The sequence below is a fragment of the Cucurbita pepo genome, chromosome 18 (assembly GCF_057944985.1).
Source record: "Cucurbita pepo subsp. pepo isolate OVF chromosome 18, ASM5794498v1, whole genome shotgun sequence".
Taxonomy (NCBI): Eukaryota; Viridiplantae; Streptophyta; class Magnoliopsida; order Cucurbitales; family Cucurbitaceae; genus Cucurbita; species Cucurbita pepo.
Window position 1 is genome coordinate 9,161,044 of NC_141815.1, and position 18,518 is coordinate 9,179,561.

Here is an 18,518-nt window from a genome sequence, read left to right on the forward strand (position 1 = left end):
CCAAACATGACAAAAAGAATGGAAGAACGAATGGAGATTTCGAGGTTTAAAATAGTTTTTTTTTTTTTTTTTTTTTTTTGTTGTTGTCATAAGTAAATAATAAAATTAAATAACTATTAAACATAATATAATTAAATAAATTTAACAAGTCAATAAACAAACATAATATAATATTTTTCATTTTTTGAATATAACAAATTAATAATTAAGAAAATAAGAAAAAATATAATAAGTTAAGACGAAAAAGATTGGACCGGATTAGGTGCGGCCCAGTCTACGATTAGAGAGCGACAGCCCACATGGATAAACCATGTCCAGATCCGCCCATTGGCCCACTACACTTTACCAACGGCACACGTAGTTCCATTTATTACTACCTGCCACGTGGCATCTCCCCCCGGCCCCACCGACCCTCAGCGGCATCAATAGGAAGTGTCACGAGGGAATCATGATGGGGAATTTATTTTACTTTATTGTTTTTTTTGGTTCGGTTATTATTGAGATTGGGATTGAATGACGTCAAGGAGTCAATAATTTACGAAATTAATTATAATTTTTTAAATACATTTATTCCGAATAAAGTAAAAAATTTTAAATTATTTATGTAATTTATGGGCTAAAGGCTATTTTTTGGGCCTTGCCCATATCTTAATATGGGCCAAACTGGCATGAATTTGAACCAGCCCAGCCCAGTAATCCGCACGTACGAAAGCGAAGGAACCTTCCGGTGGATTCCTTCTCCCTTCGTTTCTGGGATTTCCATTCACCAACCTTCGGTTTCTTGTTTGCTAAGTTCTGTTCGTCCTCAGGCGGTGAAAATTCTTGAAGAAGTCGGAGATTTCCAGTTCCAAAGCTGCTTTGGATTTGATTTCTGTTGCTACAATGTCTTCTCCTGCCGAGTAATGCTGCTTCTCTATTTCTAATTCCTGCTTGAATTTTACGGATTTTTTTTTTTTTTTTTTTTTTTCCTTTCTCTGCTGTTCGATGTTGCAATTTTATTATCTTTATGTCTAGATTGGTTTGTTTCGTTTTGAATTTTTTCATTGTCTTGGTTTCTTTTCGCTATCAATGTCGGCTGTCATTTTTTACTCTCATTTCAATCTGTATCTTGAGTGTCCTGACCAGTTTTATCACAATTCAGATTTTACAACTCTCTTCCACCTATAAGTAAGGCGTATGGAACTATGTGTCTTTTGGCAACTACAGCATTCCAGCTTGGCTTGTACGATCCCGGGCTTATTGCGTTGGATTATGAACTCGTTTTCAAGCATTTCCAGGTATTGAATTGAATATGCATAGATGTCAGAATGGTGCCCCTTTATATCTGTTTAATTTTTCAGTTCGGATCCTTACTTCCGTTGGTGCTTTTACTCTGTTAATCCAGCATTCTTCTCGATCATTCTTGATCTTTCCAAGGGGCATAAAATCTAGTACTCATTAGTGATATGGAAATCTCAGAATTCAAGAATTTCCTGGTTGTTTGACTCACCATTTATCTTCTCGACTGATAATAATATGGATGTTATATAGCAGATATAATTCCGAATATTATGTACTTATGTATGAGGGTGCTATTTATTTTGCAATGAACATTTTTGGTCAATAATCAATTAGATAAATAAAATAATTTTAGTTTAACATTATGAAATGTACACGAGTTTAATTCTTCGAAAGAACTCAACAGTAAATTGAAGACCAAATATCGCTTCCTTTTCCTTTGTGTATAAAATCTGCAATGTTTTTCTTGTGGTCCAAATAATTGTTCAGACAAATTGAGAACAATTTGTTAGTTAAAAATTAGATGAAATGTGACTTGCATATGGAAGACCTTGCCTAGAGTAGAGGCTCGTTGAGCCAGATAACTTGGCCTAGAATAGAGGCAAGTTGGCTAGAGTCATAGATGATTGAATATGCACACACGAGTGACATGTGTGGTCGAACAAGCTTAGATTTCGCATGTTCCAATATTAGTATTATCTCCCGCACTCCTTCGTTATATTCCAATATATGTAGATTATAAAATTGATTAATATTAGAAAGCCCTGTTTCAAACAAGAGGATTAGAATTAGATTTAGAACCAGTTAAAACATGAATTATTTGTTCTTATTGTCACGGTCTCTTCAAGATCTCTCAATTTTTTATTGAAGTCTGACGGTCAACTTTTCTATTAAATGTCTATTATTGAAGTGAACTGTGGTAAAGGCAAGTAAAATAGTGAAGGGGTGCGATGCCAGAATGAGGGATTTCACATGGAACCCAAGTCAGGAAAACATGGGCAGAAAAAAGTTGATTTATGCTTTGGATTTTAAATTCTAAAGAGAGAAGACTTGGCAATTGTTATTTCTTATAAATAATTGCCAATGGAAATTATTGTTTTTCATGAAGGAAATTGTTCTTTCATTAAAGAAAAGTTGTTCTGTACAAAGAGAACAGTAAAAGTTTGATCTCTCTCTCTTTGTGGTATAATCCCTTATATTTATGAAATTTAGATATAATTGTTCTTATCAGCAGAAATCACTGTACTCTCAAGTAGTCATGAATTAGAATGTTGTAGCATTTGCTCCGAATACCCTTAAATGATCCTGTGGATGCCTTTCCCTTTGCACTATGTACTCCAACATATTATTTCCAATAATTATTATGAACATTCATGCAAGGTCACCTTTATTCTCAGGTGTGGAGGCTATTCACAAACTTCTTCTTCCTAGGAAAATTCTCTATCAATTTTGGAATTCGTTTACTAATGATGTAAGTTTTTATGTGTGGTAACATTTTTATATGAACTACTGGCAGTACTATTTCATGAAAAGTGGAGGGCTTGTGTTCAAACTCTCAAGACAGTTTATGAGTACTAATAGTTTAATGGTTATGCCCTTACAGAGCAAGATATGGGGTACAACTTGAGAATGGACCATTTCAGAGGCGAACAGCAGATTTTCTGTGGATGATGATATTTGGAGCCTTAACATTACTGGTTTGTGAGGATCTTTATTAAGCTATTCCTTTAGATGCAGTGGTTGTTGCTGGCCTCTGTTTGGCCCTTGTGTGTTCTTTCATGTTTTTTTGTTTCTCAAGGTTTGGTTTTTGGATAAAGAAAATTTGATGCAGTGGTTCTCAAGTCTTTTCTATTTGTAAATATAGTAGATTTTGCAGATGGCACCTAATGGTTTCTATATTATTTTGCCAGTACTTGTTCATTTGCAACTTTATGAAGTAAGCCATCAGTTTGAATTGAAAATTATGACTTAGTCGTCCTATGTTTGGTTAGGTTGCGTTTTGTGCCTCAATGTTTTTAAAGGATGAATCTTTACTTTAGGTTGAATATTTACGCTAATTTGTTACAACATTTCTTCTTATGGACACTTCCTCTTGAATAGGTACTTTCTGCTATCCCAATCTTCTCGTTTTCAGTTTTAGGGATATCACTCGTGTTTATGCTTCTCTACGTCTGGAGTCGAGAATTTCCTAATGCACAGATCAACATATATGGCCTTGTGACTCTTAAGGTACGGTCAATGACATTGATTTAGGTTTTGCCAAATTGTACTTTTTTTCACCTTCTCAGTTCCTGATATCTGTAACACAAATTTCATGATTTTTGTGCAGGCATTTTATCTGCCATGGGCCATGCTAGCGCTGGATGTCATTTTTGGTTCTCCACTTGTACCTGATTTACTAGGAATCCTAGCAGGGCATTTGTACTACTTTTTGACCGTGTTGCATCCATTAGCAGGCGGAAAGAACATATTGAGAACTCCATTTTGGGTGTATCCTTCTTTTGGTTTCTTAACCAAATTTTTTTCTTCATTCTGCCTATGCATCTATAATTCACCAATTTGGGTGTACAGTTTTTTCTATTGTTTGCTTGTTTTATTCAGCATTTCTTTAACAACTTCTACAGACAGAGGATAGTCTCAAGGTGGAGGATAGGCGCTCCACCAATTCAACGTGCAGTGCCTGATGATAGGCGTACGAGTGGAGCTTTCAGAGGGAGGTCTTATCGGCTTAATGACTAAACTACTTCTCTTCTGTGTAAGAAAACAAAAATGGCTATCCTCTTTTAACATTGTGCCTGCTAACATGAAGAGGTAAATATTGGGTTAAAAAATTTGATTCGATTTGAAGAAGTTCGTCACAAGCTAATGATGTATTTATGTTCCAAATAGCGATCTGCAGGTGCTTTTGTTTGTGATCACATTTGCTTATTGGGTATCGATCAGTAGGTGCTAATGTTTCTCGTTGAAAGGAATTTGTATTCGGAAATTTTGTCTTGCGGGGGATAGGAATTGTGATTGTTGAGTTTATATTTGAGATACTGCTTCTGAACTCCATAATTAAATAAAATCTAAACGGTTCCAATCTTTCTGATTAGAAATACCAGATTATTATTATTATTATTTGGTTGATTTATATATATATATATATATAAGAGTTTAGGCATACAGCGAGTAGATATTGTCTTTTTTTAGCTTTTTCTTTCGTGCTTTCCTTGAAGGTTTTTAAAATGCATATCTCAGAGAGAGAAGTTTCTACACTTTTATAAAGAAATATCTTCTTTTTTTATTTTTCTTCTTCAAGTGCAATACTTATTCAGTACGATTTTCACCAATTCAATCGACTTCAGACCGTTATCTTCATTGACCTTATAAATAGAGACACATTCTTATCATACAGACACTACATACACGATTTGCATAGCAAAATCTGGCTGACCCTTCTCATGAAATTTACAAAAAATATGATATGAAGGCCATGATAATAGGTAAACCTGCAGAAACTTCAATCCTTGAAGTAGAAGATGAGGAAGTTGAGGATATTGCCGTCGTGTTACCGGAAGAGATCGTCTTGTTCTTCCTGCTTGACAGTAAGAAACACGGGAAAGGCAAGAACATCAGGAACTGGAAATCAAAATCTATGAACTTGTAAATCAACGTCCTCCTCAATTCAAAAGTAAAGCCTTACCCAATAGTTGCATACAAGCAATTATCATAGCCTGCAAAGTCAACGTACAAATTCGAGTTAGGAACACTTGTTTTAACATTTTATCTCAACTTGTAACACGAAACAGAGATTAGAACACAAAACGAAGATTTCAATTATGTTAACCGTATAATGGAGGTATAACACTGAAGTATATGACGTATGCTCGGGAAATACGGTCGTGACTTACTTGGGTCCTTGTTAACTTTAACTCCATTCCCTCCAAATCCACAAGCAACATCAGTAGCTCCATTTTGCTGGAAATAGCTGTTAAATGCATAAGATGCATGGGAAACCAGAGTATCTGGTTCGAAACAAGGCTGGCTTGGCTGAATGGCTGTGCAATCGACATTACCCGAACCACAAGCCCAATCCAAGGCGTTTTGCAAGTCCATATCAGAAGCCTTGCTTGAAGCTATGCACCAGGCAGTTCTATTCGAGCTGGTACTATTAGCCTGTGTAGACATGTCTACCGCGCCCTTTCCCGTGAAGTCCAAGTCGTAGACACTGGTCTGGTCTGGATAGAACAATCCCCAGTTCCTTTCAGAATCCAACCCCGGCTTCCTGTTTTCATTGAACAAAGAGAAGATATATACATCTAGTTCCTCTCCAGGCCTTGCAGGTGTCCCTGTATTATTGATAACATGGCGGATAAGATTCGTGTTGTAAGTTTGAGCATTGTCGGGAGTCGCAGACGTCTCCTTTGGTGACCCTTTAGATGGCCAGCCTGTTTCAGTGACCATCACTCTAATTGTTCTAAAATTTAGAGCCATCAAAGCAAAATAAAGAGCATCAATCTGAGCATCAAACATGTTCGTGTAAAGCAGACCAGTGTTCGGATCAATAACTTCGGATGATGACTCGAAAAGAGCATAGTCCAGCGACACGTTGCTGGGGGATTCTCTGTAAGCATAATAAGGATAGATATTGATCATAAAGGGAGACTGGTTGTCAGCAAGAAACTCCAACAAAGGTTTCAGGAAAAACGCATAGTTACTACTAAAAGCACCAGCCGAAGGAGGAAACGACCGAGACAAAACGCCGAGGGAATGAGTGCTAGAAACCTTTATCTTCTTGTGCAAACCAGCCTTTCTGAGACCAGTAAGTACATTTTTCATGGCAGGCACCACCAAGGCAGACACATTGTTGGGGCTCTCGGTGACCTCGGCACCGACCGTTATGTACGTTATTTTCGAAGTTGGGTAATAAGGAAGTATGCTGTTCTTCAGCCAAGAGTCTACATTAGACTGGAACTGAGCGAAAGACAGCAAATCTGAATTCGGAATCCCGATCATAAGTTCAACGCCAGTGTTGGCAAAGGCCTTGAGAACTTGAATGTTTGAATCATATATTCTAAGATATTTGATGTTATGAAGTTGGACCAGCTGAGCCACTTTATTAGGTGTTGGGAGGTCGTCTGCGTTCCTTCCATAGCAAACTCCAACTTTACTTCCCTGGCAATGGCCTGTAACCAAATTCATGAAATGTACAACGTTATTTCAAGTATATGAATAGAAAGAACGATGAATACAACAACCGAAAAACACGCATGATCATCAAGGAATAGAAGAACAACGGTCCATAACCTATTGCCTACCAAAAGGGTTCAGGTCACAGCCCAAGCTCGCAATTAGCAGATATTGTCCTCTTTGGGCTTTCTCTCAAGGTTTTGAGCGTCTGTTACGTAGAGGTTTCCACACCCTCATAAAGAATGCTTCGTTCCCTTCTCCAACCGATGTGGGATCTCACAATTCACCCTTTTCGGGACCCAACGTTCTCGTTGGTACTTGTTCCTCTCTCCAATCGATGTAAGATTTCACAATCCACCCCTTTTCAAGGTCCAACATTCTCGTTGATACTTGTTCCTCTCTCCAATTGCCGTAGGATCTCACAATTCACCCCCTTGGGGGCCCAGCGCCTCGCTGGCACACCGCCCGGTGTCATTGAAAGATCCCACATCGATTGGAGAGAGGAACGAGTGCCAGCGAGAACGCTAGACACTAAAGGGGAGTGGATTGTGAGATCCTACATCGATTGGAGAGAGGAACGAGTACCAACGAAGACGTTGGATCCCGAAGGAGGGTGGATTGTAAGATTCCACATCGGTTGGAGAGGGGACCAAAACTTTCTTTATAAGGGTGTGGAAACCTCTCCCGAACATACGCATTTTAAAAACCTTGAAGGTAAGCTCGAAAGGGAAAACCCAAAGAGAACGATATCTGCTAGTGGTGGGCTTAAGCTGTTACAGTTCATTCCTCCGAAAACCATGATGCCGAAACACGAGTTGTCTAACAATGCACTTACAAGGAGCTCCAATCCTATTATCTATTCTATGATTTCTATCAATCCTAGCATACAGACATCTTCCTAAATAGCTCGAGTAAGAGTTAGTTTAGTTCAGTTGGATAGAGAAGACAATTCCTTTGAAGACAAAATCAAAAGCCAAAAACGACCATTTAATGCCAATTCCTAGATGGTCTCAAAACTGGATGTTGTTGGTCCTAGCAGTGACAACATGATATTCAAACGCTAGCTAAGAAGTTCTAAATTGTGCACTTCTACGGAGAAACCCTCAAAACATTGGGCAATTCAAATTAGAGACAATGCGAATGAAAAGGAAGATCCAACAAGTAGAACCAAACAAAACCACTGCAAGTAAGGCAAAATGTGATCCCAAATCGAAGTGTTTTACGAAGAGGAAGAAACAGAGAGCTACAAACCCAAGAGTACGAGGAGCAGCAAAATCCCAATAATGATGAGATTGAATCCAAGCCCTTTCCCCATTCTGCTTCTTCTCATCACTAGAAAGCTACACCCTCTTGGCCTCGCTCTTCCTCTGCCGCCGTTTGTGCAGAGATATGGGAATGAGGGATTCTTGAAGGTTCTCGTTTAGAACACCAACGCCTTTGTGAGGACTACAGAGCTCCTCGATATTATGTTTTTTAAGGTTCAAAACAGAGCAAAATCAGCTGAATAATTGTACTGCCGTAGCCACTGAAGAGAGTGTCGAGCTCGGAAAGGGCGCGTCAGCATAAGAACCGGACGTCAGTGGAAATTATGAAAATTTGTTTTTTGTGAATTCTCGATTCCGGTGCCAAGCATGTCTGTTTCGCACTGATTATATATCTACCGCTACATTTCACTTCATGCCACTCAAAACGGTACCGTTTAATTTCTTTCTTTCTTTTTTCTTTTCTGAAAAATATTAAAAACTATTTTATCCGATAATTTGAGCATAATTTAATTAATTAAATTACATGGAACGGTCTGTATTTACCCATTAAAAAAATAAAGATTAAAAGAAATTTTATATGAAAATTTTTGGATTGGACGTTTATAATATGTTGGAAATATTAGATATAATTATATATATTATTCATTTGAATAAATGTAAGAGAAAAAGAAAATCACAAACGGAATGGATCAAAAGGCCCAACATCAGCCCAAGAAAAATGGGCCTCAGAAACAGAAATCCGCAAGTGAGATTGTCAGTGGGCCATGCGTATCAGCCCATTAGATTTAAATGGGCCTGATGGGCCAAAATTCTACGACAGAATGGATAAGAACAAAGATTGGGACAGCGGGGATAAGAAACACGGCATGATTGGGGGTGGCTGTTTGCAGTAACCATCGCCATTTCCATCGTGACTTGTGTCCTCCTGTCCCTTTATTTTATTTTAATTTTTTTTTATATAAATAATTTAAATTAATTAATTATTTACATTTTTCTTTAGTATTAATTAAGTAAAATATTTTGTTTCATTTTTGTTTTGAGAGAATTCTCAATTAGAAAAAATTAAATATTCGAGACAAAGAATGTATTATTCGTTATTCTTTTAAACATTACGAGAAATTTATATCAACTATTTCAAAATATCTTACGAGTCTCTATTTGAAAATGTTCCAATTGTATTTCTTCAGTCTATCTTCCCTTTTTTACGATTCGACTCTTCTTCCTCTTTTCTAGGGTTTCTTCTCGTTAAAACGATCCGAAATTAAAAATTTATAGGTCAAATTAATATAATTTAACAATTTTACGAGTTAAAATTAATGGGCACGATTGCAATTATGTTTGGTGCAAGCAAAGAATCTTTTTAACTATTATCCTGTTCTTAAAAAGAGTTGTATTATTCTAAAAGGGTGGGCTGTTTTCTTCCTTTTAATCTTCTTTTTTACAAAATTTTAATCAATCCTTCCCCAATGGAAGCTTGATGATACATGAACATTATAATGTCATGCCTTTATGAAGCAAAAGTAACCTTAATGTTGACCAAAATTTTCAATTCTCAATATCATATATTATAAAAATATATATATATATAGAGAGAGAGAGAGAGAGAGAATATAAAACATGGGAATTATTCAATGAGTTGTGGATATGTCTTCCAACTTTAGATCTTATCTCCTTTCCTAGTAATATGGGAAAAGGCAAAAAAAACTCAGCCCCATAAATTTTGATAATAAATTTATGAATATAAAAAGATGATAATTGATGATAAAGGGTTTTGGATAGAACAGCAAAAAAGAAAAAAAGGGAATATTATCCAAGCCTATCTCGTTATAAAACCAAAAAGAAATGATATAAATATAAACTAATGGTTTCCACACACATATATATATATAGGTTTTGCATATAGGAGTAGTACAGTTACAAGATCTTGATTTTTTTTCAAAGTTTTATCAACAAAGAGTAAAAAAGATCGTTCCTTTTTGCTTTGATTCTCCATATATAGTCGCAAGAAACCATTTTTATCAATACCCATTTTGTTCTTCTTTGTCTTTTGGTTTTGGATTGATTATCCAATGGGAAAATTGCAAGAAAATCAGCAGCTTGGTGTTGATGGAGCTCAGAGTAATGGGTGTTGCAGATGGATCACGGAAGATTGTGAAGCTTCAATGGAGTCTTCAATGGAGCTCAGTTCTGTAAATTCTGAAGCATCTTCTTCTTCTTCTTCTTCTTCTTCTTCTTTGGATATGGTGGAAGATGCCATCTCTCCGGTTTCAAGTTCTTCATTTTCATCGTGTTCTTCAAATGGGCCTCTTTATGAGCTATCAGAGCTAATGGTTCATCTTCCTATGAAGTAAGTTATGGGATGAATGAAACCCTTTTTCACATTTTGATTGAAGGAATTATGGATATATGGATTGCTAATGGGGTTTGCTTTGATTTTGTGGCTATTTTGCAGGAGAGGGTTGTCTAAATATTATGATGGTAAATCAGAGTCTTTTACGTCTCTAGCAAGTGTAGAAAGATTGGAAGATTTGGCTAAGAGGGTGTCTCCAATTACAAAAAAGTTCAAGTCTTGCAAGAGTTTTGATGCCCATAAATCCATTATTCCAAGGGCCACCATAGCCAAGAAAGCTTCAAGATCAAGAGGGAGAACTAGTTTGCTTTGTGGTTCTAGGTCTGCTATCCCTGTGAATGGCCACTGATTACTTTCCTTGCTCGAGTTCAATGAACATGGGGTGGGAATCCAACATCGAGATAATTGGTGTCTTATCCATCGAATTAAGCTTGAATTCGTGCGTTCATTACTAACCCTATGCCATAATTTCCCCCTTTCTTATTTTTCTAAGGAATTTTGTTTCAACCTTCAATTGTAGATCAATGATTTTGCAACACTTGCGAGCTTTAAGGTGCTAACATGGATGACGGGTTGATTATTAAAGTTTTCTGGACGTTACTGCCATCTTTTCCAATCTTAATCGAAATCATTTAAACATATAGAAACAAAATCAATAGATTGATGCGACATAAAGATAAGAGCCACCCTAAAAGTACATATAAATTTAAGTTAAAGTTCAAAATATTAATTTGATTTGTCTTGTTTTAGGGTGATCAATAATGCTGTTTATCTGTTCGTCTTTGAATCTGAAAAATTACATTGGACGAAATAACTTAGTTTATACATATCCCACTCCTAAGAACACTTGGATTTCGTTTTTATCTGATTATGAGCAGCCTGGTTCAATATCTTAAGAACTACACGGGTGAAAAACTGGTAAATTTGAGAAACTAAAACAATATAATGTTCGGTATGAATTCTTCTATTCTTTTTTGCAACACTCTAATGTTGGCAAGGATGTGGCAAGAACATGTCAATTAGTGGAGGATAATGAAGTAACGCAAGTCGAAGGAGATAGAAGAGGATCTGGAAAGTGGCACTGTTTCGAGGTTATATTTTGTAGACAGGTACTATTCCGAGGAGATAGAAGCATTTCCTCATCACTGTGCCTGTAGCTTCACAAAGTAGGAGTCTGCTCGTTTCTTGGGGCGACCCAACGACCTGACAAATATTGATCAACATTAATGAAGTTTTAACTTGTTTGCGAGAAGACGTCCGCGGCATTGGGGCATCTTTTATTGGATGCATTTGGGACAAGGGTACAAATTAAGTGACCTTTTTCCAGCTCATAACCACAAGGATGGGAAAGATGAAAAACGACTTCATGCAAATGGCATAACCAAACAAAATGATCGAGAAAAAGTAACTTTAAATTCTAGGTTATTGAAGGTAAATGTGTTGAAAACCAAGGCATGATTAGCTGCCACGACGCTATCAGCTGACAAGAGCTAGTGGTTTAGAGATTATCCATCATCAATTGGTGGGACAATGATATTATGCATAAAGAACGACTTTTGGTTTAAAGTAGGCTGTACCTGGCAGTTGGAGTAGAATTTTTTCGTAAATATTTCCGATAAGTTGTACAAGTATTCACACAACACATTCGGCAACAGATTGGTGCAAGCTTCCTCGACCACCTAAAGTAAAGGGAGGAAAAGTAATTATCACGAGGTACAGACAAAGTTACCAAATATAAAATGGTTCAGACGCAGAGGCAAAGTTACCCAGTTAAAATGTATATTTGTTTTTACCTCGGAAAATTGTAACAAATGAAGCCCCAAAACACGCTCGTCCTCGTGCTCCAACACAATTGTTCCCGTCTATCAAAACAAAGTTGAAAAAAAATTAAGAAACAAATGCAAAACTGCTGGTCTTGTCCAACTGAAGACTTGAGAAGAACTGGTTCTGGGGTTTAGAAGGAAACTTACTTTTTTTAACTCCTCTATGTCTTTACCAGATTTCCTGATGATTGAACAGATACGAGCATGGGCATACAGCAAATACACAGCAGTGTTGCCCTGGTCATCACAAAATTTAGGTGTGCAAGGAAAGTGGACTATGGAGCTTTTTCTTCAGAGGCAGTAGAGGTGGATGCTTAAAAAATTACATTTAGGTTGTTTGACTAGATTTTCTATATATTATACTCCATGCCTAGAACCAGATGAGAAAGTGTACCTTATCATTGAGCATCTGATCGAAATTGAACGTATAGTTGGTCAACCTGTTGTTCTTGAGGTCAGCATATCTGTCGAGACAATACGGGAACATAAAGTCTTAATAAGCGTTTCTGAACATTTGAACGAAGAAGCATGAAGCAGACAAATTCTTAAATAAGAAAAAGAAAACTTATTGACAAGAAGACACCTATAAAAGAAGGCACAGACAAAGAGGCCCAACCTGAGCCCTCATGGTTGGAAGATTACAGAACAGCTTTAAGTTACAACTAATGGAAAAGGCTTAATTCTTTGATAGGGAAGCCCAAGTTGAGTACACAGAAAGTCATAACCTCTCAGATATCCCCCAACAGATACAAGATCAATTTTTCATGTTATAGGGATGACCATTATGAGTGATACCAATTAATAGTACTCATTAAAGGTTTTCATTGAAAGGAACATCAAGGATAACCTCTAGGATTCATGCATGAGCCATAAAAAGGTATAGCCAGTAATGAAAATGGTAACTTACTTAACAGCACCGTAACCAACAGCTTCAGCAATTTGTTCAAGTTCTGCTTCAGTCCATTCTGCAGCTTTCTCTAAAGAAGGTTATCAAAAATCAAATTACAAAGTAAAATATGTGGAATGTTGACAGTAATTCTGTAAAAAGTTTGATAAAGAAAAAATAAATCGAACGTATTCACTTCCACTAATCTAACAAGGTAAAGCAGCAAGCTGCACAATTTTTTTTCGATCAAATAAAATAGTCCTTAATAATCTTTATTATCATTACCCCTCTCAATAAGTGCAGCTTTACTGCGGCTCTTGGCTTCATCAAGCAAATCAACTAAACGAACCACTTCAGTGTTTCGAGTACGAAAACGCTTGCCATCTTCACCAAGAACCAAACCAAAACCAACATGGGTTGCTTTAGGATGCTTATTATCCTCAAGTGGAAGCCAGCCAGCACGTTTACAAGCCTGAAAAAAATAGCAATAATTCCTTCCAATATAAGACAATAACTAATCCATGAAATAATTGTTAGCAGTAGTTTGGTGGATATGTAATGATCAGGTCTACAGTAATTAATAATTTTTTTAGAGGAGAAACGAATTCATTGATGGATATACAGTAGTTAATAATCATATGCACAAACAAAAGAGAGGAAGTGTAAGACAACAACCAATCCATTAAATGAAGACCAGCTACCAGGTCTGCAAATAACCATACATGCAACGAACATGGAAGGATATCAAATCATGTCAGAGCAGGAATTGCTCGAGACACGTACCCGGAAAACCATGTCAAAGTGCTGCTGCTGCCCAATATCAGTGACATATATAATCCATTCAGCTTTTTCTTCATTAAGGCGATACCTGTTTGGTGCAAGAAAATATGATCAATCAGAATGATTCAGCTCCACAAGATTTTGAGAATCATGCAATCGATCACAGGGAATCCAAATATGCACAATGTTGATGGGTCATAACTGATTATAAAGTTTAACGACTGAGTCAACCTTCAAGTTATTCATAGCCAGTGTCAGTGAATAGTTCCATTAAAAAACAAGATGAGCTAGAGAAAAACTGACCAGATGGCTGCAAGATCAGTTGAAGCATAATTGAAACCACCATCACTCTTGACAACAATTAGAGGAATATTTATTCCATCAATAAAGATTACACGAGCACCCTGACTTTCTTCCACCAAGCCCTTATCAGTCAGTTCTTTTATGACATTAGGAATGTATGGGTTGTAAAAGCTCTCTCCCTGACAGAGATCAAAAGACCTTGACCAAATGAGAACTGAGAATAAGCCGTCGGCAGTATTTCAGATCAATATTAAAATCAAAAGTGGCAGACTCATGACTCTGCAAGTTAAGATCCATATATAGCAGATAATATCAATAGAACAGAAGATCTTCAACCTGTCAAAGAAGCTGATGCTGTTTGATAGTTGATGTCATGCCATTAACTGTAAATTAACTATTCCAACTAATAAAGATGGTGGTAAACACTAATAAACCTTAAGCCAGGAAAACAATCTAACTTGGACCTGACAGTAAAAGGAAGATTTTCTTAATCCCAACAGAAACAAGTAGCGGAAGGACACAAGGAAAACAAGCAGAACACGAGTAAAATGTTATAGGAGGATAAACAAAAACAAAAACAAGTATCACGTATAGTGTATAAAAGAAAAGCCAAAATGCACCTTCTCCTCTAATTGAACTCCAAGTCGTTCGTACACCCTATTAAATTCATTCCTGCTGATTTCACATATTTGTGCCCAAGCCTTGCGATATTTAGCTTCACCACCCTGGAAAAAAAAGATTATGATCATTTCAATAGAAATTAGCTATGAGAAACTTCCAAATAATTGATATGCCCTATCATTCTCTTGCAGGAATATTAAATCATAAACAAGCTGCAAAAAAACTAAACAATAAGTTTATGGGTAAACTACTTGACCTTTTGGCTAAGAGACTAAGATCAAGTGGAGTCTACTTATAGCTCTTTCAACATATAAAACTCACTTTCAATAATGAAACTTGGATCCTTAAAATTAAAATTTCAATCTAATTGCAGATGCTAAGACGAGTTGCATAAAATATGAAATTTCCATCCAAGGCTGATTGGGACAAGTGATCTAAGTAAAAGAGATTTTGGAGAATGAACTCAAATCCCATGGTGGCCAACTAATATAGAATAAAGTCCTACATGTTTTCTAACCATGAAATATAGTAGGGATAGGCGATTATTCGAAGAGATTAATTAAGATGTGTGTAAGCATGCACAAACACTCATGGATAAAATAATGATAATAAATAGATAAATAAGCTCCTTCTTAACTGTCGCTTCCATTACTTTTTTTCTATGAGAAACCATGGTTTCATTGAAAAAAAAAAAGGAAAGAAAACGAGACAAAAGGTCCACGGCATTAAAATAATAATAATAAATAAATAAATAAACATGCCAGGGAGCCGGGCTTCTAACTACTCAAAAATGGACTCTAATCTCTAGTAATAAGAGCGAATGAGTTATTGCAAAATTCCTTCAAAACCAACACACAAACGGAGGCTCTTAGGTGAACTCCAAACTTTATTTTGTTACTTTATTATTTATTTTTCATGTTTATATGAAGTAGAAGTACTTATGAATAAAAAAACATGCAAATATTAGAAAAAACATTTTAGCATACAATACATGTCATCATGTAGAAAAATTAGCAGGCAAAAATAAAATTAACAAGTGTAAATGACAATTGAAAAGAAGTTTCAAAACAGTTTTTTTAGTATGAAGATCTAGGGTCCAAAATAATAAATAAGCATTTAATAAGGTTGTGAAACATGTGTATTTGGCCACAGTAAAAATCACCTGAAGAAGAACCACTGCCTGTTGTGCCTTCTCCTTAAATGCAGGATCACTATCAAACCTCTGCTTTGACGCCTTATAGAATGTCTATATAATCAAAATTCCAAATAACAGTTTGTCAGTACTACTTGATACGGCAGACGGGCATTAATAACTTCTCCATATTCATTTTCGGCCTTTATTGCAAGTAAGAATTCACAGAACACATTTGCATCACATAAAAGAGTGAAGTCCTCTATATCTTTAACAGTAGAAAGTCCATTATGTAAGACCAAAAACACCGAACTTCTTGACCTTATTAAAGTTACTTTTGTTAATATACTATAAAAGGTAAACATGTCAATAACGAAATAAGATTCTGAAGTTTCTCTCCTACCTGCAGATCTCCAATAGCTGTTTCGGTAACTTCTTCCCAGTTGGGAAATCTTTCAAAAAGGAATTCGATCAACATACCAAACTGCAAACAAGAAGCAAAAAATGAATATCTGTTGATACATTTCGTTTCTGTAGAAGCCAATTAAAAGAGTAAAACCCCAGGCCAAAATCAACATTTCAAAAATGAATGAAATAAACAAGTTTGAAGCCATTTAAAAATGAATGAAATAGTATGCATTGGAGAACATAGATATTCACAACGTTTTATACTTATTGACAATCAAGACTGCCTATTTTGAAGCGAATCTGGATATGGCAGAAAAGGAATGGGGCAAAAGCGGCAAACTAGAAACTAAATTCAGTTTTCATTTACACTTTGAAAGATTAACAAAGGCTGTTCATGAAAAGCCATTTGTCTATTGCGAAGGAAAACACCATGAATAAACATTAAATCCTTGAATAAAGAAGCTGTGTTAAGGCACTGACAAATATAAAGTTATACCTGTGTTCCCCAGTCACCAACATGGTTTCTCCGAAGAACATCAACGTTTGAAAATTCAAGCATCCTGGCTAGAGTGTCTCCAATGATCGTAGATCTTAAGTGGCCAACATGCATTTCTTTTGCTATATTAGGCGAGGAGAAATCAACTACTGCTCTTTTAATTGGAAGCCGCGGTGACCAAGTTTCAATACCATCAATTAGCATTTTTTGTATGCTCTGTAGCAGGCAATGCATATTAAGCATACATACACGTAGAAGTATTGATTATAATGAACTTTTTTTGTAGACCGTGGAGGATTAGTAACTAAATTAGGAAAGAAAAAACAGCGAACACGTTCTTATAATTGATATGAGTTATTCCAACTAAAATTTTCAAGAAAATGATATTACCTTAGCAATCCAATTTTTGGATATTAGAACATTCACGAAACCGGGGCCTGCCACAGAACATGATTCTATGATTTCAGATGGAGGAAGATTTTTCATAATGGCCTAGAAATCAGGAGTGCAGTTCCGTCAGATACTCAAATAATAAAAAATGATCCTAAAGATCCAACATGAAAGGAGACCATCATGGGAAAAAAAACGCAAAAAATTAAACCGTAATACCTGTCCAACGGAAGGAGGGCCTTTGAACTGACTTCCTTTTCCTTTTATTTTAGACCAAAGGCCCATAGCATTATTGCTTCGCCAAATAAGAAACCACATCTTAGCAACAGTAATCAAATTTACTATAGTATACACTAAGGTATTAGTAATTCGCATAGCATACCACTGATAGTCGCCAAATTTTCCAGCACAAGCAGCAACCAAAGGCTCAACATCCGTCTCCTCAGGGACCGTCGCTCTAAGGGATACGTCGAATATTTTAGCTAATTGTCGCTTCATATTACCGACGTTTTCTTCCTCCTGCGCCAAACCGCCATCATTTAGTCTCAATTAAACTCAATCCGCGAAGGCGAATGCATTCTAACAGAAGTAGATTATGCAATATATATACTCCAAAGAACTTACAGTTGCCATTGTGGAAACCGATTGTGTCGTCTTCGTAGCAGAAATGAGTCGCCTAGACGCCACCCGGAGTAAGTCTGACTAGTTTCAGATTAAGAACAAGAATTAGTACAAGTAAGAAGACGAAAACACGTAGGAATCGAAATTGAACTTGTAAACCATCATCATAGACGCAAATCAATAGCAACAAAAACAAAAAAAAAAAAAACAGGTTCGCAATCAAAATCAACGCAAAACCAAGTGCAGTCGGAGCATTTTCTTCTTCGAAAATGACTGAAATAACAAGTTGTAGAAGCAACAATAGAAGTGGAAAATCCAAGAGGTTACCAGCAGCAGGAATGCAAGAGGGAGGAGAAATGTGAGAAAATCGATTGAAAGAGAGCAATGGAGAAGGCGGAGCCGGCGATAGGAAGAGAGCGAACATTGTTTCTGAATTTATATATAATCCCTCACGCTATCCAACGTTTCTAATTCAACTGTTCTATGTTCTGCTCTTTAGGGCTCTTCTCTCTTTTTATTATTTATTATTTATTATTATTATTATTATTATTATTATTATTATTATTATTATTTTTCTCTCCAAAATCCATTTGTACGGAGCAATCTCGGAATCTAGAGCCCAATCCCAGTTCAATCTTTTACTTTAGCGGCGGGAGGAGGGGGGCTCCAACGATTTTTTCTTTTCTCCATTAAATTTAATTATTATTTTTTGTATCTATTTATTTCAAATTTAATTTCAATACAACTAAAATATCTATTTATTTATTTTTAAACCGTTTATCAATAAAATAAATACATGTATAGATATATATTATAAACAAAAATATATTTCTTTAAATTAACAATAAATTTCAATTAATTACATATCAAATCAAATTAATTATAAATTTTTTATTTATTTGAATTCAATTAAATCTAAATTTTGTTAACACCTAATTTTTTTTTTTTTAAGCATGGAAAGTTTGAAAAAATGAATAATTAAATATAAAATAA

The 18,518-nt window shown here is 36.0% G+C and overlaps 4 protein-coding genes across 6 annotated transcripts; 2 read left to right on the plus strand and 2 right to left on the minus strand.

Annotated features, from left to right (window-relative positions):
• Positions 1-731: 731 nt before the first annotated feature.
• On the plus strand, positions 732-4,362 carry LOC111780614 (derlin-1). 2 transcript variants are annotated; one of them, XR_002812867.2, is made up of 8 exons: positions 732-899; positions 1,142-1,277; positions 2,676-2,749; positions 2,882-2,975; positions 3,379-3,507; positions 3,608-3,768; positions 3,903-4,089; positions 4,168-4,362. XR_002812867.2 is itself a non-coding variant. In XM_023661053.2 (7 exons), the coding sequence occupies exons 1-7, from the start codon at positions 883-885 to the stop codon at positions 4,015-4,017; spliced, it is 726 nt and encodes a 241-aa protein (XP_023516821.1). In that variant the 5' UTR covers positions 733-882; the 3' UTR covers positions 4,018-4,362. The 2 variants fall into 2 exon arrangements, 1 of the variants encoding a protein (XP_023516821.1); XM_023661053.2 differs by having other exon boundaries at positions 733-899; positions 3,903-4,362.
• A 246-nt stretch (positions 4,363-4,608) lies between these two features.
• LOC111780714 (glucan endo-1,3-beta-glucosidase 13) lies at positions 4,609-8,054 on the minus strand. Its single transcript, XM_023661191.2, has 4 exons — positions 7,702-8,054; positions 5,172-6,446; positions 4,964-4,994; positions 4,609-4,855 (listed from the first exon to the last, which is right to left on the minus strand). The coding sequence occupies exons 1-4, from the start codon at positions 7,778-7,780 to the stop codon at positions 4,729-4,731; spliced, it is 1,512 nt and encodes a 503-aa protein (XP_023516959.2). The 5' UTR covers positions 7,781-8,054; the 3' UTR covers positions 4,609-4,728.
• A 1,528-nt stretch (positions 8,055-9,582) lies between these two features.
• Positions 9,583-10,650, plus strand: LOC111780039 (uncharacterized). Its single transcript, XM_023660299.2, has 2 exons — positions 9,583-10,062; positions 10,168-10,650. The coding sequence occupies exons 1-2, from the start codon at positions 9,785-9,787 to the stop codon at positions 10,412-10,414; spliced, it is 525 nt and encodes a 174-aa protein (XP_023516067.2). The 5' UTR covers positions 9,583-9,784; the 3' UTR covers positions 10,415-10,650.
• Positions 10,651-10,894: 244 nt separating this feature from the next.
• LOC111780038 (arginine--tRNA ligase, chloroplastic/mitochondrial) lies at positions 10,895-18,017 on the minus strand. 2 transcript variants are annotated; one of them, XM_023660297.2, is made up of 18 exons: positions 17,853-18,017; positions 17,529-17,602; positions 17,287-17,423; positions 17,124-17,199; positions 16,905-17,006; positions 16,515-16,730; positions 16,014-16,094; positions 15,641-15,724; positions 14,478-14,582; positions 13,858-14,036; positions 13,558-13,642; positions 13,060-13,246; positions 12,796-12,865; positions 12,283-12,352; positions 12,036-12,125; positions 11,859-11,927; positions 11,643-11,744; positions 10,895-11,268 (listed from the first exon to the last, which is right to left on the minus strand). In XM_023660297.2, exons 1-18 carry the CDS (start codon positions 17,947-17,949, stop codon positions 11,158-11,160), a joined length of 1,935 nt encoding a protein of 644 aa, XP_023516065.2. In that variant the 5' UTR covers positions 17,950-18,017; the 3' UTR covers positions 10,895-11,157. The 2 variants fall into 2 exon arrangements, with proteins under 2 accessions (XP_023516065.2, XP_023516066.2); XM_023660298.2 differs by having other exon boundaries at positions 17,529-17,606; positions 17,853-18,011.
• Positions 18,018-18,518: the final 501 nt, after the last annotated feature.

Bases quoted from the DNA above. Each gene is read 5' to 3' on its own strand.
- LOC111780614 (XM_023661053.2), top strand. The intron at 1,278-2,675 runs GTATTGAATTGA...CTTTATTCTCAG, and splicing joins TCGTTTTCAAGCATTTCCAG to GTGTGGAGGCTATTCACAAA. The intron at 3,769-3,902 runs GTATCCTTCTTT...CAACTTCTACAG, and splicing joins TTGAGAACTCCATTTTGGGT to ACAGAGGATAGTCTCAAGGT.
- LOC111780714 (XM_023661191.2), bottom strand. From the start codon at position 7,780: ATGAGAAGAAGCAGAATGGGGAAAGGGCTTGGATTCAATCTCATCATT. The intron at 6,447-7,701 runs GTTTGTAGCTCT...ATTTGGTTACAG, and splicing joins GCTGCTCCTCGTACTCTTGG to GCCATTGCCAGGGAAGTAAA. The intron at 4,856-4,963 runs GTAAGGCTTTAC...ACTGTCAAGCAG, and splicing joins TGCTTGTATGCAACTATTGG to GAAGAACAAGACGATCTCTT.
- LOC111780039 (XM_023660299.2), top strand. From the start codon at position 9,785: ATGGGAAAATTGCAAGAAAATCAGCAGCTTGGTGTTGATGGAGCTCAG. The intron at 10,063-10,167 runs GTAAGTTATGGG...GCTATTTTGCAG, and splicing joins ATGGTTCATCTTCCTATGAA to GAGAGGGTTGTCTAAATATT.
- LOC111780038 (XM_023660297.2), bottom strand. From the start codon at position 17,949: ATGTTCGCTCTCTTCCTATCGCCGGCTCCGCCTTCTCCATTGCTCTCT. The intron at 17,007-17,123 runs GTATTACGGTTT...CCTGATTTCTAG, and splicing joins GCCCTCCTTCCGTTGGACAG to GCCATTATGAAAAATCTTCC. The intron at 14,037-14,477 runs GTGCATTTTGGC...GATCTCTGTCAG, and splicing joins GAGTTCAATTAGAGGAGAAG to GGAGAGAGCTTTTACAACCC.